The following is a 13,573-nucleotide window of genomic DNA, read 5'->3' as shown; positions in this document are numbered from 1 at the left end:
TTTAAAGGTTCTGGGATATAGGACAGCATTGATTTTGTGTATCCGAAAAGGTGACGTTCATTTGGCTTGCCAGCGAGCAGTGCCGTGCGATGACAAAGCACCTCGCCGTGCGACCCTCGCTTCTGCCCGAGGCAGGCGTCCCGCAGGTGCAGTGGTTGACAAAGCAAAGGCTTTGTGGTGAAGTTCTTGTTTTCCCAATCCTTTGAAGAGCCGTCTCCTCTCGGAGAGAAAAAGAACATCGCCAGCTGGGCAGCAGCTCGTTTGCTTCAGATGCTTTTCCTGGCCCGACATTTGTTTCCCCCGGTGCCAAATGCAGTGGCTGAGCATGGTGGGGCCAAGGAAGAGGGACGGAGGGGAGGAGGTGGGATGCGATGATGGACGAGGATGGAGGAGGAGAACATTGGCTCCCTGCTTCGTCCTGCTCTTGCTGTTGTCCACCTGGGGCTTGCTCAGACCCCGCTGGGCCCCCAACACCACTGCTGGGGGCTGCAGAGCCGCGCCGTGCCTGGCTTCCCTCGGGGCAGGCGGTGCGGCCGCCTCTCCAGCTCACCCCCCACAAGCCGAGCAGACTGAGCAGTTTGCCTCTCCCCGGGAAGCATTATTTCCAGTCCTTGAGTCAAATGTGATAAGCACGCAGCATTTCAGGCGTTTATCAGGAGATGAAGGCAGCCTGGTGGCCCCGGTGCCTCGCTCGGGGTCACAGCAGCATTTCTCCGGTGCATCCCGTGCCGTGGCTGTGCTTGCCCCAGCCCTGCAGCTGCACAAACCACCCAGGAGTCTTCATCGCCAGGACACTGGCCCAGGAATGCCAGCTGCAGGCCTGCTCCTGCCACCTGGGACGGGCTCTGGGAGCCTGCAGGGGACACGCACGTCCCCACTGGTGCAGCTACAGCCTGCGTGAAAATAAAACAAATCCCTTGTTCTCATTTCATTTGCAGATTCCCAGGGATAGCTCACGAAAGGGAAGCTATGAAGGAAAAAGTAGTTAATTCTCGGTGGCACATTTAAACATCGTTTTTATTACTGTTCATCCTTTCCGTGCACTTTGCCCTTTTCTGATTTATTCCCGCTCTTTTCGGGTGGAACAACGTTACTGTTTTGCAGCTCCCGTTTCTCAAGAGGAATTGTTACCTCCCGATGTGCGTGGCCGTGTGTTAGCGGTATCAGTGAGGGTAAGTGTTCCCAATTGCACGAGCAGAGGTGGCAGCACCCTGGGGCTGCTCCCCCTGCCCAGCTCAGCTCCAGCCCCAGCACTTCCCAGTGGGCAGGATCTGGCCCGGGTGCGATGGGGCCTGATGGGGTGCAACAGGGTGTGTTGGGGTGCCTCTGCACAGAGCGCCTGCATGGCTGTCTTTTACAGAGCAGCACAAGCCTGAAATGTACTGGAAATAATTCTTGTATTGAGTGCATTCATCTCTGTTTGTTTGTTTTTAAATTAACATTGGGTATGAAATAATTCACTGAACTACAAAGAGATCCCCTGACTTGACAAGAATCGCAGGGAGGATTTCTTCCACTTCCAGTTATCACAGAAAGAAAACATTTCAACATCTTGTCTGCTCAGTGCAAGAAAAATAGTTTTGTACTGTATGCCTGAAAACAAGGAGCTTATCAAAAAAAAATCAGGTATCAGAGGAACTAGATGGCAGAGGAGAAGACGAGGCTCCGTCTCGTTGAGCTGTGTGTAACCTGTGCGTTGCTGCGGGGGAGGACAGGTCCCGGAGCGAGCTGCCGTGGGACGGGCGCTGCTGGGGATGCTGAAGTAGCCTTGGCTTGCCAGCCCCTGGCTCTGTGGGTTTGCTGTCTTTGCAGAAGGTGACCTGCACAGCGATGGGAAAGGGCTGGGGCAGAGAGAGACCCTCGGGGCTGGTGGCTCCTGTTGTGCTGGGGCTGGCACACGGGCCCCCGGCAGCGGGTCCCAGGCTGCCTGTGAGCTGCTGCTGGCAGGGGTCATCCCACCAGGCTGCGGCACTGATGGCTCCCAGCAACACGTCTAAACCCCTACTGTGGCACCGACTGCACAAATTTACCCCAGAAAGCCCCGTCTGATTCTCAAACGCTGCCACCAGGTATGCCGAGAGGAGGGAAATTGTGCGTGTCCCTGTACGGGAGGCGCCTCTGGGGCTGGGGTTCCTCAGCTGTCTCCTCAGGACAGCAGCTGGTCTGGGGCAGTGGCAGTTTGCCTGAAAGTCTCTGTGCCCCGTGTCCTGTCGGGAAGACGAGGGCAGAACACCTTCGGGTGTCGCAGGAGAAAGGGGAGAGCCAGGGGCGGGCGGCAGGGGAGGCCTCTCGCCCGGGAGCTGTGCAGCAGCGGGCGCTGGTCTCGTTACCTGCTGGCATCGTGATTAATGGGACCGGTCCCGCGAGGGCAGGAGGGGCGGTGGCAGTAACAAAGTGCTTGGGGCCAGCGGGGCTCTGGCAGCCCAGAACCGAAGGAAAAGGGGAAAAGAGCATGTTTCTTGGTGGTTTTCCTGCGGAGGAAGGTGGTGGCACAGGTGGGACAAGAAGGCAGCGGGGTCCCTGCCCGTGCTCCATCACTCTGTGCCCCGTCACCCCCTGCCCCACATGCGGTGCCCACCACAGATCTGCCCCCTGTGCTGCAGGCAGCCCCCGGCCGCTCAGCACCCATCCTGTCCGTGCCAGCAAGGAAGGCGTCTCCCCCTCCCTGGCACCTGCCTTGATTAAATTCCTGCTGGCAGCCTCCAGCACGCGTGTTTCGGGTGGCTCTGATTGTGCTTTATCCGTCCTCCGTGTACGCGCGTAGGGATGATAGGGATGATTAGGAGCCGCGGCTAAGAACGCATGGGGGGATAAGCTGGGCTAGTCAAAGAAGACGTAAAGCGCAGGGTAATAGAGATGGGGAGAGGAGACGTGACCTTGCAAAGCATTAGGGAATAGAACTCCTAATTGGGAGGCAAAAGGGTCAGGCATTGCTTAACCTGTTTCTGAAAGTCATTAAACGGGTCCCGATGTCTTTATCGCTGAGACGATTTGGAGGAAGAGCTGACGAGCTTCAGCCAAACTGTCCCAGCAAGAGGAGGCAGCGGGACGGGGGGGCAGGCGCTGCCCGCGGCCGGCACAGCTCCGAGTCCCGGGTGGAGACCCCGGGGCAGGGGGGCCGCTGGGCACCCACGGGCTCCTTTTGCCAGTCTCTGTAGGACTGGTTAGTATGCGGTAAAGGTTTTGGGGGGGTGGGAGCTGGAAAGAGACGTTTAGCTCGAGGAAGAGATGGCGAGGTTTTGCTTCTGGGAAAACAGACGGAAAGCTGGATGTCCAGGAAAGTTTTCCAGAGAATATTAGGCTAAAATCGTACATTTCCGAATTATTTTACTGCATAAAACCCCTTAATTTGGGTGCCTTGGGACCAAACGCTGAACAAACCTCAAAGAATGAAATGAGTCAGAGGAACGAAACCTTTCCCCCGGGTCCTTGCCCTTCAGGCAGCTCACCGCTGCTGCGCCCTTCCCTGCTGCGGGAGGCTCCGGGCAGCGGCTGAGGAGCAGCTTCTGGAGGCGGCGTTTCTGTGGCAGGGAGGTGACCTCTGGGGAGGGCTTTGGGTGGAACTCCCAGCCCTGGGGACTCGTGAGCACAGACAAGAAGCTGAGGGGCTTGGAAGTTTAGGTTTTGGGACAGTTTTCGTTTTTTGAGCTGTTTTGCTAACTCCTGTTTGAAAGCTTCTGACTTTTCTCGACAACAAGGTTACTCGATGATCAAGCTCTCTTCTTCTGTTAGGTCTCTTCCACCCACTTAATGAAAACAAATACCATCAGGGACAAGGGCCATCGTTCTTATTTGTCTTCCCCAGGTCCCTCGAATGGGCTTGCTTTAGACTCTTTTTTATACATGTTATTTTAACAAATGAACCAAATTATATCCTGGCTGCTCCCAGATATATCTCATTCCCCAAACGTAATGGAGCTGTTTCTGTGCTCCAGTCATTAATCCTATTAGTGTCAGGCTTTGTGCTCAGTCCTGGACATGTGAAAAACAAGTTGCTGTAACAGGGCACAAGGGAAAGGCTCCTGGAGGCCGCTTCCTGCACCGGGGCAGGAGCGGGGCTGAGCAGCCGATCCCCTCTTACTCCTTGCCCCAGTACCTGCTCCCTGAACGAGACCTCTGGGGCTGCGGAGGAACCCGCGGCAGCAGGGAGCTTGGTGCTGGAGGGCGGCGTGGGGGCAGGAGGGGAGGGTTCCTCCTCTCTTACGAAGTTTGTGATGCAGCCTCGTAATAAAATCCAGCGTTTCGGCTGGTAAAATGCAATCTCCTTCTGAAGGCAGAGAATTAAAGCTTCCTAGATGGCTTATGGCAGAACCTTAACAGGAGACGAGCACGGAGAAGTGAGACAGCAGGAGGGGATATCTGTGCAATAAGCCAGTCTTAAGACCATGTAGGCAAGCAAATAAGAGTTGATGAGAATCAATTTGTTTGCAATGGGACCTCAGCTGCAGCAGCTCATATTTCCAGCAGCATCAAACTTCATTCCCTCGTAAGGACCTCAGAACTTTGAGATCATATTTTCCCTGGGTACTCAAGTGATCACTCAGTCTCCAGCTTGCCAGCCCCACGGTACCAGAGGGCTGAATGAGTGCGGCGTGAAACAAAGTGGAAATAACAAGTTACTTTTGTTGTGAGATTAAAAAAAGAAAGAAAAAAAAAAAAAGACAAGGTGAGAGCAGAGAAGTGCTTTAAATAAAACTCTGCAGCTCCATCTGGAAGCAACACGATGAGACAGACACCTGAAGCACAGACACCTTTTGCCTGGGAAACAACCCCAGGTGCAGCAGAAAAAGGTGCTGTGGTTAGGGCAGAGGCCAAACTTTTGTGGGAGTCTCCCAAACTTGCTATGTTTGGTATTATTCTGAGAGCGTTTACTTCCTCTGTGTGCTGAAAATCGAGATATTTATCAAACTGAGCAGAGCAGAGAGAGGACAAAGATGTATTAAAGGACTAATAGGAGATAAAGGGTTTTTTTTCTGCCTGTTTTGGAGACAGCAAGGCAGAGCTTGTGTCTCTGAGGGCTGGGTGCTGTCGGTCCCCTCCCAGTCTGTGCCAGCAAGCTGAAAAGAAAAAAAAAAAAAGAGCCGTGGGGATGGGTACAGGCAGGAGGGACGGCGGGCAGGGGGCTGTGAGGGTGCCAGCACCCCACAGGCAGTGCCCAGCGCTGCTGTCCTGGTGGCTGCTGGCGCAGGGTTATCCTTGAGCTCTTGTTTTGCCTTTGTTCTCTGGAGCAAGACACCTGCTTTTCACACAAACAAAGCTATAAATTGTGGTGCAAGCAGGTTTCAAGGGAAAGAAAAAGCGGAGCTGTGATGACAGCGACAGGGAGTTCTGCAAGGAGGTGAATTACTTGAAATATGGCTGAAAACTTCCACGCCATAAATACACTTCTGATCACAGCTAATAAATCATGGTAATTATTCTATAAATAAGGGAAAGGATTGCTGTATGGTACCTGACTTTTTTCCACAGGCCTCTGGAGCAAATTTGTTAGCATCTTAAAATAAACTATTTGCTCCAGATAGTTTGTTTGTACTCCCCAGGCTGAATTGTCTTCTCGTTCATTTTTCATCGCCTTTGGTTTGGTCTCTGCGAATCTTTTTGTTCTTTTTTTCCTTGTCTGGCTCTGACAGAGAGATATTGGGGGGGAGGGAGCACGCTAAAAACAAAAGGAAAGAAAAAAAAATAGAAGGCAGTTTCTTCTCTCCTCTGTGTCATCAGGGGCCTTGACAGCAGATAAAAGTTTCCTTCCACATCCCTGCGTGGCCGACCTCTGTGGCTGGGGAAGGGAGGAGCAGGAGGAGAGGTGCTCGAAGGATCCTGTCCCGTGGTGCGGGGCCGGGAGCAGGCTGGAGGCTCTGCCGCTTCCTTCATGGTGAGGATGGAAACGCAGACACGGAGCGGGTGAAACGCGAAGGGTAATTTTGTTTATGTCCCATGTTTATGTCCCAGCAGTTGCAGGGAATTGTGTCTTGCTGCTGGGTAAGAGGAGACTCAGCTGGACGGCGAAGCCCGTGCTGAGGTTTTCCCTCGACATGTAAATTGCAGATTTCACGACCGGTTTGCTTCAATATCTTCTCTCCGTCAAGTTGTTGCTTCTGCTGCAAGAAGTCTCCCGGTGATGTACGGAGTGACAAACACCCTGTAATGCTGATGTCAAGTGATGAACAGATCCTGAACCTTGTGTCAAACACGCGGAAAAATGAAGATGTGGAGCCCCGTGCAGAAGGAGCAAGATTTCTATCCCCACCTCGCCGAATCTATTACCGGCAGGAGCCGAGCTGACACCTGGCAGCAGCTGCGCCGCGCGCACCGGTGCCGCGCTGCGACCGAGAGCAGCGGGGGAGCATCGCTTCCGCAGGTGTCAAATGCTATTTATTTCATTTCGGTTTTCTTCGGTGGGAAAATTATCAATCAGCTCCACTTATATTTAAAGTGGCTGTTAGAGGTAAAGCCTGCGCACAGGCACACCTCCGTCCCTGCAGCCCTCCCCGGCTCCGGGAAGGAGCCACGGGCTTTCGGAGCGTAATTCCTGGAGGGGAATGCAGTCGCCTCTCGCTGTCCCCGTGTGTGTCCCTGCAGCAGCCTCCTGTGTCCGTCCTGCGAACGTATTTCTGTAAAAGAGGTTTATAAGTGGTAGGGGCAATAGCAGTCTGCGATGAGACAAACTCTCTTCCATCACATTTTATCCCGGGCAGAGGTAAAGGACGCTGAAAGCCCTTGCAGCCAGCAGGTAAGCCCAGTTCCCTGCAGGTATTACATATCCACACCGAAATAACAGTTGGCCTGGTGAACTAGAGGATAACAGCCCTCTTGTAGAGGAGGAAAGCACTCGAGGAGCCGGCGGTGATGTGCCACCGGGCTGCTCGCCCCAGGGCGGCCGGGGAAAGGAGCGGCTGCAGCCTGGGCATCCAGCGTCCCCGAGCACACCGTGCTAAGGAGGTCTCTGTTTCATGGCTCTTCCTCATGGCTATAAACTTGCAACAAACCATTTTTTTTTCCCTTTTATAGATCAGCATTACTAATTTATTGGAAGTTTACTATTTGGAAATGTTCCCATATAAATTAATGGGAAGGTAATATTAAACTCGGTCCCTGGGGGAGGAGAAAGCCAAACAAAAAACACATTCGGTGTGCTTGAGGAAAGGCAGGGAGCTAAATCATCCCCTTCATGGTGCTCAACTGTCCCGGAGGGTCAGGGCTGAGCACGGTGGGTTTCCTCATCCCACGGGCATGAGGGGTCACAGAGGCAGCCCTGGCCACAGTGCCCCGTGCTGCCGGCTGCCCCCGTCTCCAGCTTTCACCTCTGTCTTTCCTTCCTGAGATTAAATCCCAGCTCCTGGGATGAACACACAGCTCGTGCTTTTCTGCTGGGCAGGGACACCAGCCCGCAGCTGATGTCCATGTGTCTGCACCCCCTGCCTGCAGGATTTGCTCCCCTCTGGCACCCAGCTCCGTGCGGTCTTCTTCCTTCGCGACCTCAGTGGGAAAACACCCTCGGACTGTTCGCCTGCTGTAGCGCTTCCCGGGCAGGCAGGCAGCTCAGAACACTTCACCAGGCATTTAGCTGTAAGCCAGAGGAGGAAGCGCCCCGCTCAGACAGTGAACCAGCAGCGTCCTAGAGGCCCCAGCACGCAGCACAAATACGTGTCATTACATGGCACAGAGATCTGCTCATCCCTTTGCTGAACAGACAAACCTGCATTGAGAAGAGGGGATAAGGAGCTGCTATGTGCATGTGAGGAGGAGGAGTGGGGCTTTTTCCAGAGTCTGGGGCTGTTACTAGAGACTGCTCATTCACTGCATGTGCTTCAGGGGCTGGCTGGGGGCTTGGGCACATGCCCGAGGCAGGAGGACCTGGGGAAGGGGGCGTCCGGCTGCTGCTGGGCATGGGGCCCCTCAGCACCGTCTGCAGGTGTTTGGAGTGATGGAGCTGAATGGCAACGCTGTGTTAATTTACATGCGCCTCCTTTCATTTGATAAAACTATTGCCGTTTATGAGGAAAGCTTATTGAGTTAAATCACTTATCCTGCAGTAATATAAAAATCCTGCAGCTCAGGAATACTGACATGCATGAGAGTCGGGCTCGCTTTTCTTCCTGAGCAGAAGAGGAACAGGAATGATTATTTCGTATCACTTTACGAAAGAGACCGTAGTGTAATATACCTGCTGCGCATTGATAAATAGCACCAGCAGATAATAAGGGCCCTAGGCAAGGAGCAGCAAAGAAAAAAGGCTTTCCAGCATGTGAACATAAATGGTTTAAATGTGAACTAAATTGGCCCGATCATTTCTCAGATTTGCAAAATTAAACCATGCCCAATTGTCAACACCACTGAGATTTATGAGACAAATATAGCCAGAGCAAGAGAAATCTATAACAGCCTTGCTAAAGATGCTTGTAGGGTTTAAGAAGCACACATTTATGAATCTAAGTGTTATAATTTTATTGCCGTATGTACAATGTTCAGCAATGCAGGGCCTGAAAAGTTCATCAGCCGGGGACGCTTGGCACCAGAGTGCTCTGGCACCAGAGCTGCAGGTGAGCCTGGCTCAGCTTCACGTCTCCGCTCTTAGGAAAATGTCTTTACACAAGGAGCTGTGGAGCTGGACGTACGTGCGGGATGCCACCACAAAGGTAAGCACCAAGTACAAACAAGTGTCCTAGGAGGGAACCTGCCGCAGACATGACTGTAAGTGATGGAGAAACCTGCAAAGGGAAGTCATGGACCTGGTAGCTCGCTCTCTCAGGCTGTGCCAAGCACGTTTGCTAATGTCCCTCTCTTTCTCCACGCCCTGCAGCTGCCCTGCACCCCCTGTAGAGCCCCTCCTGCCGCACACTGCCAGCAGTGCCATGGGGGAGAGGCGCCTCGCTGCTCCTTGCTGCACCTCGCTGCACCTCACTGCACATCACTGCGTCTCGCCGAGCTCCCTCTCAGGCCCGGGGAACCCATGGCGAAGCCACAGTCGGTGTAACCTTCCAACCAAGCCAAGGAGCTGGGATTTCTCAGAAGAGAAATTGCCCATCCCATCCCATCCCGCTCCACGTACAGGCTAGCTGAGAATCAAGCTACCCCACCCCTAAATCCCACCAGGGCCCATACGTTTTTTAAGCAAGCACCTGAAATAAGAACTATAAAGCACCTCAGTGTTGTTGCTAAACACCAAAAAAATAGAAAAGCTTGTAACTCCCTAAAAGCAAAAATACTTTATTTCCTTGTTAGCTCTAAGAACGCCCTTGTTACAGGGGCTTCTGGTGTCTTTGTTCAGCTCGGAGGATGGGCAGCAGGCAGAAGCGCCCCCCTAAATTCTCCCCAGCTCTTTCCCAGCTTCCCAGATCTGAAGAGCAGCCCCGGGGCTGTGCCTCCCGCAGCGCCATCAGCACCCCCAGAGGAGCCTGAGACCTCGGGAGGCTTTCTTAGTGAATCCACGTCTCAGAGTCGCTTAAGAGCCGCTCAGGCTGTACAATCTGCTAGGTGCTTTCTTTCCAGAACACTATTCCCTGTTAACACAGGTCTGAAAAATCAAAGTACAATCATAGGAGGAGGTAGAAATTGCGTTATAGTCCTCTCTTCTTCACAATCTCTAAGTAACACTTATGTTTTTTTCCATATGAAAGGGAAATGGGTAACAACAACCTATTCGTATGAAGAGACAATTTTCACTCCTTCTTGGCAACTGTAGCCAGGCCAGCATCCTTTTTTTCCCCCTCCCAGGCAGATTAACCCATTTCTCCTTAAGAACAGGACCAGCAAAGCGCGGTGCACCCGGCGGCTTCGCCCAGGGACGTTATCAGGACCCAGAGGTGCCCCCAGCCGTGAGAGCCCACGGTGGGTGGGGGTGCCCCAGGTGCTGCCAGGGGAAGCCTGGGGCTCGCAGTTGCTGCAGGGGAACCCCTCTTCCCTCGCAGCCCCCGGGGCCGGGCACACATCTGTGAGCCGCAGCCTGGCAGCCGGTGCCTGGCAGCACTCGGAGCTTGGCTCCAGCCATTAGGAACTTGACTCTCTTGGTGAGATGACTCGAAGAAGAACAAGTTAGACAAATGAATTCGCTAATGACTTCCTTCCCTCCTACTTTAATTGTGGGATAATTCACACTTCCTGCTCCCGAAGTGGGCTGCTCCCTCGCGCAGCCTCTCTCCGGCTCCCGATCCATTCACTGCTAGGCAACCCCAGCAGTGCTGCTGAATAAATGAGCCAGACAAATAGGGCCAAGATTGTCAATTGGCATCAATCTGCCTTTTAAAGCTCCGCTAAAAATTGTGTGCTTGTTATTTTAAGAAGGCGCAGAACCGAGTGCCTCACGTGTTGCCTGGCCCGAGGTGCGGGCGGCAGCTGCAGTTCCCCGGGGAGCAGCGGCGGCGGGGCCCAGCCGCCCGGCTCTGGCCAGGTACCTCTCCCCACGAGGTTTGCATCTCAGACACCTCAAACCAGCCCTGAGCCCAAATAACATCCTATATAGAAATGCTTTGTGTGCATTCTTGCTTTGGTGCTGTTGAAAGCCTCAACTCTCCTTTGATATCTTTTCTTTTCTGGCTTAAAAACATTGGGAATTTCGGGCTGGTGCCATTTGGATGCAGGGCAGAGGCAAGAAGCTCTAGAAGAGACTGGGGGCCAGAGAAAGCTGTTGGGTAGGGCATGGCTCCCTTCCCTACCACGGTTTTCTTGCCTTATTAGCGTTAATGTTTAGAAGTCTAATTTATATATTAACGTTTATAAATACCATACAGCCACATAAACACAGGCTGCTGACTTCTCACCCCTTTTCCCAAGCCTGCCCTGTGCCGCTGGGCCCTGAGCCCCCTGCACGTGGCTCTGCCCCAGGAGGGGTCCATGAGCGTGCAACTGGCACGCCAGCTCCGTGTGCCTGGCACAAATGGGGAAACAATATTTTTTTAAGTGGGGATGAGTTAAGAGGATTTGTTTCAGATACAAGATAGCTCTCATTAATGTTTGCTCACTTGGGTTTATTTAAGTCTTAATTGATCGTCTTCTACTTAACCGCACTCCAGTATCTCTCAGGCTCCAGAACAGACTCTTATGAGACTGAAAATTGCCCCTTCTTCCCTTCCTCTCTGTAGAGGTCTTTCATGTTAGCTGGCCAGGTTTAATGGATGATAAAGTCACTGGGCTTGCACTAGAGCTGAGGTTTCTCTTTCAAGTCACTACACACAGCCTCCAGAAAGACTGTGCCCTGGTGGATGCTGTGCTTTGATAGCTGTTTTTGCCGTGCTAATTTGCAGCGATGAAGTTCATCGTGTACAAAATCCGGGGTTTGCATGTAACGAGTACCGCTGTGTCTCGTGGCTCCCCCCCGCAGGCTGCGGGGAGATGAGAAGTTTGGGCAGGGCTGAGCTCCGGTTTGTGCCCGGTCTTGCTGCAGAGGTGGGGAAATTTGTACCTTTGTGCCCTACAGCTGCCGTCGACCCCGCAGCTCCACCGGGTGTGTCAGCACCTTCACGTGCACTCTGCCCCAGCAGCTCCGAAATGCGCTCAGGAGAACAAAGCAAACCCCAGCTTTAGGGCACCTCTGCACACCTGGCTCCGCTGTGTTTGCTGGGGGGACAGCCCTCTCTGTGCAACTGAAATCTGACAGGATAAGCTGTTCCTCAGGCCAGCTCCTCAGAGTTCATCCTTCCCAGAACAGGTTCCCTCTGACCAGGAATCCGACCCAAAATAACGTGGGGATTTGGATGCTGAGCTACAGCACTTGCAGTGGCAGCTGCGGCTGATCCACTGGGAGCACGCGTAACGAGCAGGGACTTGTTAGGTGTCATAAGGACAACAGTGACCTTTAATCTGGCTTGCTTGCTTAAAGGAAGCTATTTGTGTTTCTAGAACAGGATTATATGGAGCCAGAAAAATCTCGAGACTCAGAAAGGCTGTGCAGAGACGTTCATTTCTATTTAACCTTGCTTTTGGCGTGAGTGCTTTGTACAAAGTGAGTTGTGGCTGTTTAAATGCCTTTTCCTCGCTGGCACCATGCACTGGCACTGAGGAGCATTGAAGGTTTGTTCCTGCAAGGGAATTGACTCTGACTCGGCAAAACGCAATCCTGTTTCTCACCTGTAGCCGGGGCAGCTTTGTGGAATCCATTGCCAAATTCATGCAAAAATTTATTACAGCGATTGAACAGCAAACATCCAAAGCAGCTTATTTTTCTTCCTCCCCCAAAGAGACGCCTTCCTTTCGGTATCCTAGCTATAGGAATAATTCCGTTCCTTACTGTCAGCACCCCCTGGAAGCAGAAAACATACCGGGCTATGATGAAACACCTCCTAAAATAACCGGAGCCTTTCCTGACACATCCGCTCGTGTCCTATTGTCGTTAAACGAGCACGAAGGAAAAAAAAAAAAAGGAAAAAAAAAAAAAAAAAAGCCTGAACTCGCGGCTGGCGGAGCTCCGGCGGCTGCTGCAAGTCCCGGCTCGGGAGCCCCGGGGGAGCTCGGCGGGACGCCGCTGGCCGCCGGGGCTGCCGCTGGCGGGGCGTTGTGCGGCGGCTCGGGAGGAGCAGCCGAAACTTTGGGCGCAGGACCGGGCTGCGGCGGCCGCCAGGAGCCGCCCGGGGCCGCGCCGAGCCCGCTCCGCCCGCAGCCCCCGGGGGCTCCGGGAGCGCCCCGCGCCCCCCGCCCGCCGCTCGTCGCGGGAAGGTCCCGGGAAGGTCCCCGCAGCCCGGGGTGCCCCGAGCAGCCCCGAGCCGCCCCGCGGGGGCCGGGCAGGCGGCGCGGGGTCCCGGCGCGTCCACCCGCCCCGCTCGGGGCCGCGGAGGCTCGGCGGGGCCGGGGGCGCTTCGACCGCCTCCGCGCGCGGGCAACGGGGCCGGGGGCGGGATGGAGGGGAGGGGGCGGCCGGCACCCGTCCGCGGGCGGCGGCGGCTCCGTCCCCGGGCACAGCCCGCACCCGCGGCTCCGCGGCGCGCAGTGGCCGCGCTCCGCCCCCGCCTCCTCCCCGCGCAACTTCCCAAAGCCGCGGCCCCCCCCCGCCCCCGCCCCGCGGGCGCGCGCACACACACGCGGGCGCGCAGAGCCGAGCCGAGCCGTGCTGCTCCGAGCCGCGCCGAGCCGCGCCGAGCCGCACCGCGCCCGCCGGAGCCCCGCGCCTCCCCCGCCGCCCATGGGGCGCGCAGCCTCCGCGGGCGCGCTGCTGCCCCGCCGGTGCTGAGCGCCCCGGGGGCCGGGGCACGGGCACCGAGCGCCGCCCTCCCTCCCTCCGCCGGGGGCTGCGCGGCCTTGGGGCGGCCCCCGGGCATGCCCCAGCCGCTGGGCGCCGCCTGCCCCGCCGCTGAGCGCCGCCGCGGGCGCGGGGCGGCGCGCACGGATGGAGAGCTGAGGCGGTGAGCCCCGCCGGGCCGGGCCGGGCCGGGCCGGGAGACGTGACCATGTGGATACGCCGGCTCCCGGGAAGCAGGTACGGGGCCGGGGGCCGCCGCGGGGCCGGGGGGGAGCCGCCCGCGGGGCTGCGCCGGGCGGGTGCGGAGCGGGAGCGGCGCGGGGCCGCCGGAGTTGGAGGCTGAAGTTGCTCCGGCGGGCGGCGGAGCGGGCGCGGGGCGGTGCAGCCCGGCGACCCGCAGCCGGG

General features: G+C 55.6%; 1 protein-coding gene across 2 annotated transcripts in view; it reads left to right on the top strand.

Annotated features, from left to right (window-relative positions):
* The window catches only part of AJAP1 (adherens junctions associated protein 1), a 71,727-nt gene that overhangs the window by 9,288 nt on the left and 48,866 nt on the right, over positions 1-13,573 (top strand). Inside the window, exon 1 of one of the 2 annotated variants that reach the window (XM_083802527.1) lies at positions 13,047-13,405. The exons of the other annotated variant lie outside the window; for it this stretch is intronic. Within the exon in view, the coding sequence (XP_083658653.1) occupies positions 13,377-13,405 (29 nt within the window). The 5' untranslated portion in view covers positions 13,047-13,376. Of the gene's footprint in view, positions 1-13,046; positions 13,406-13,573 lie in introns of those variants that run through there. 2 annotated transcript variants of the gene reach the window in all.

This window comes from Anser anser (genome assembly GCF_964211835.1).
Source record: "Anser anser genome assembly, chromosome: 17".
Classification (NCBI taxonomy): domain Eukaryota; kingdom Metazoa; phylum Chordata; class Aves; order Anseriformes; family Anatidae; genus Anser; species Anser anser.
This window is presented reverse-complemented; position numbering and strand designations above follow the sequence as displayed.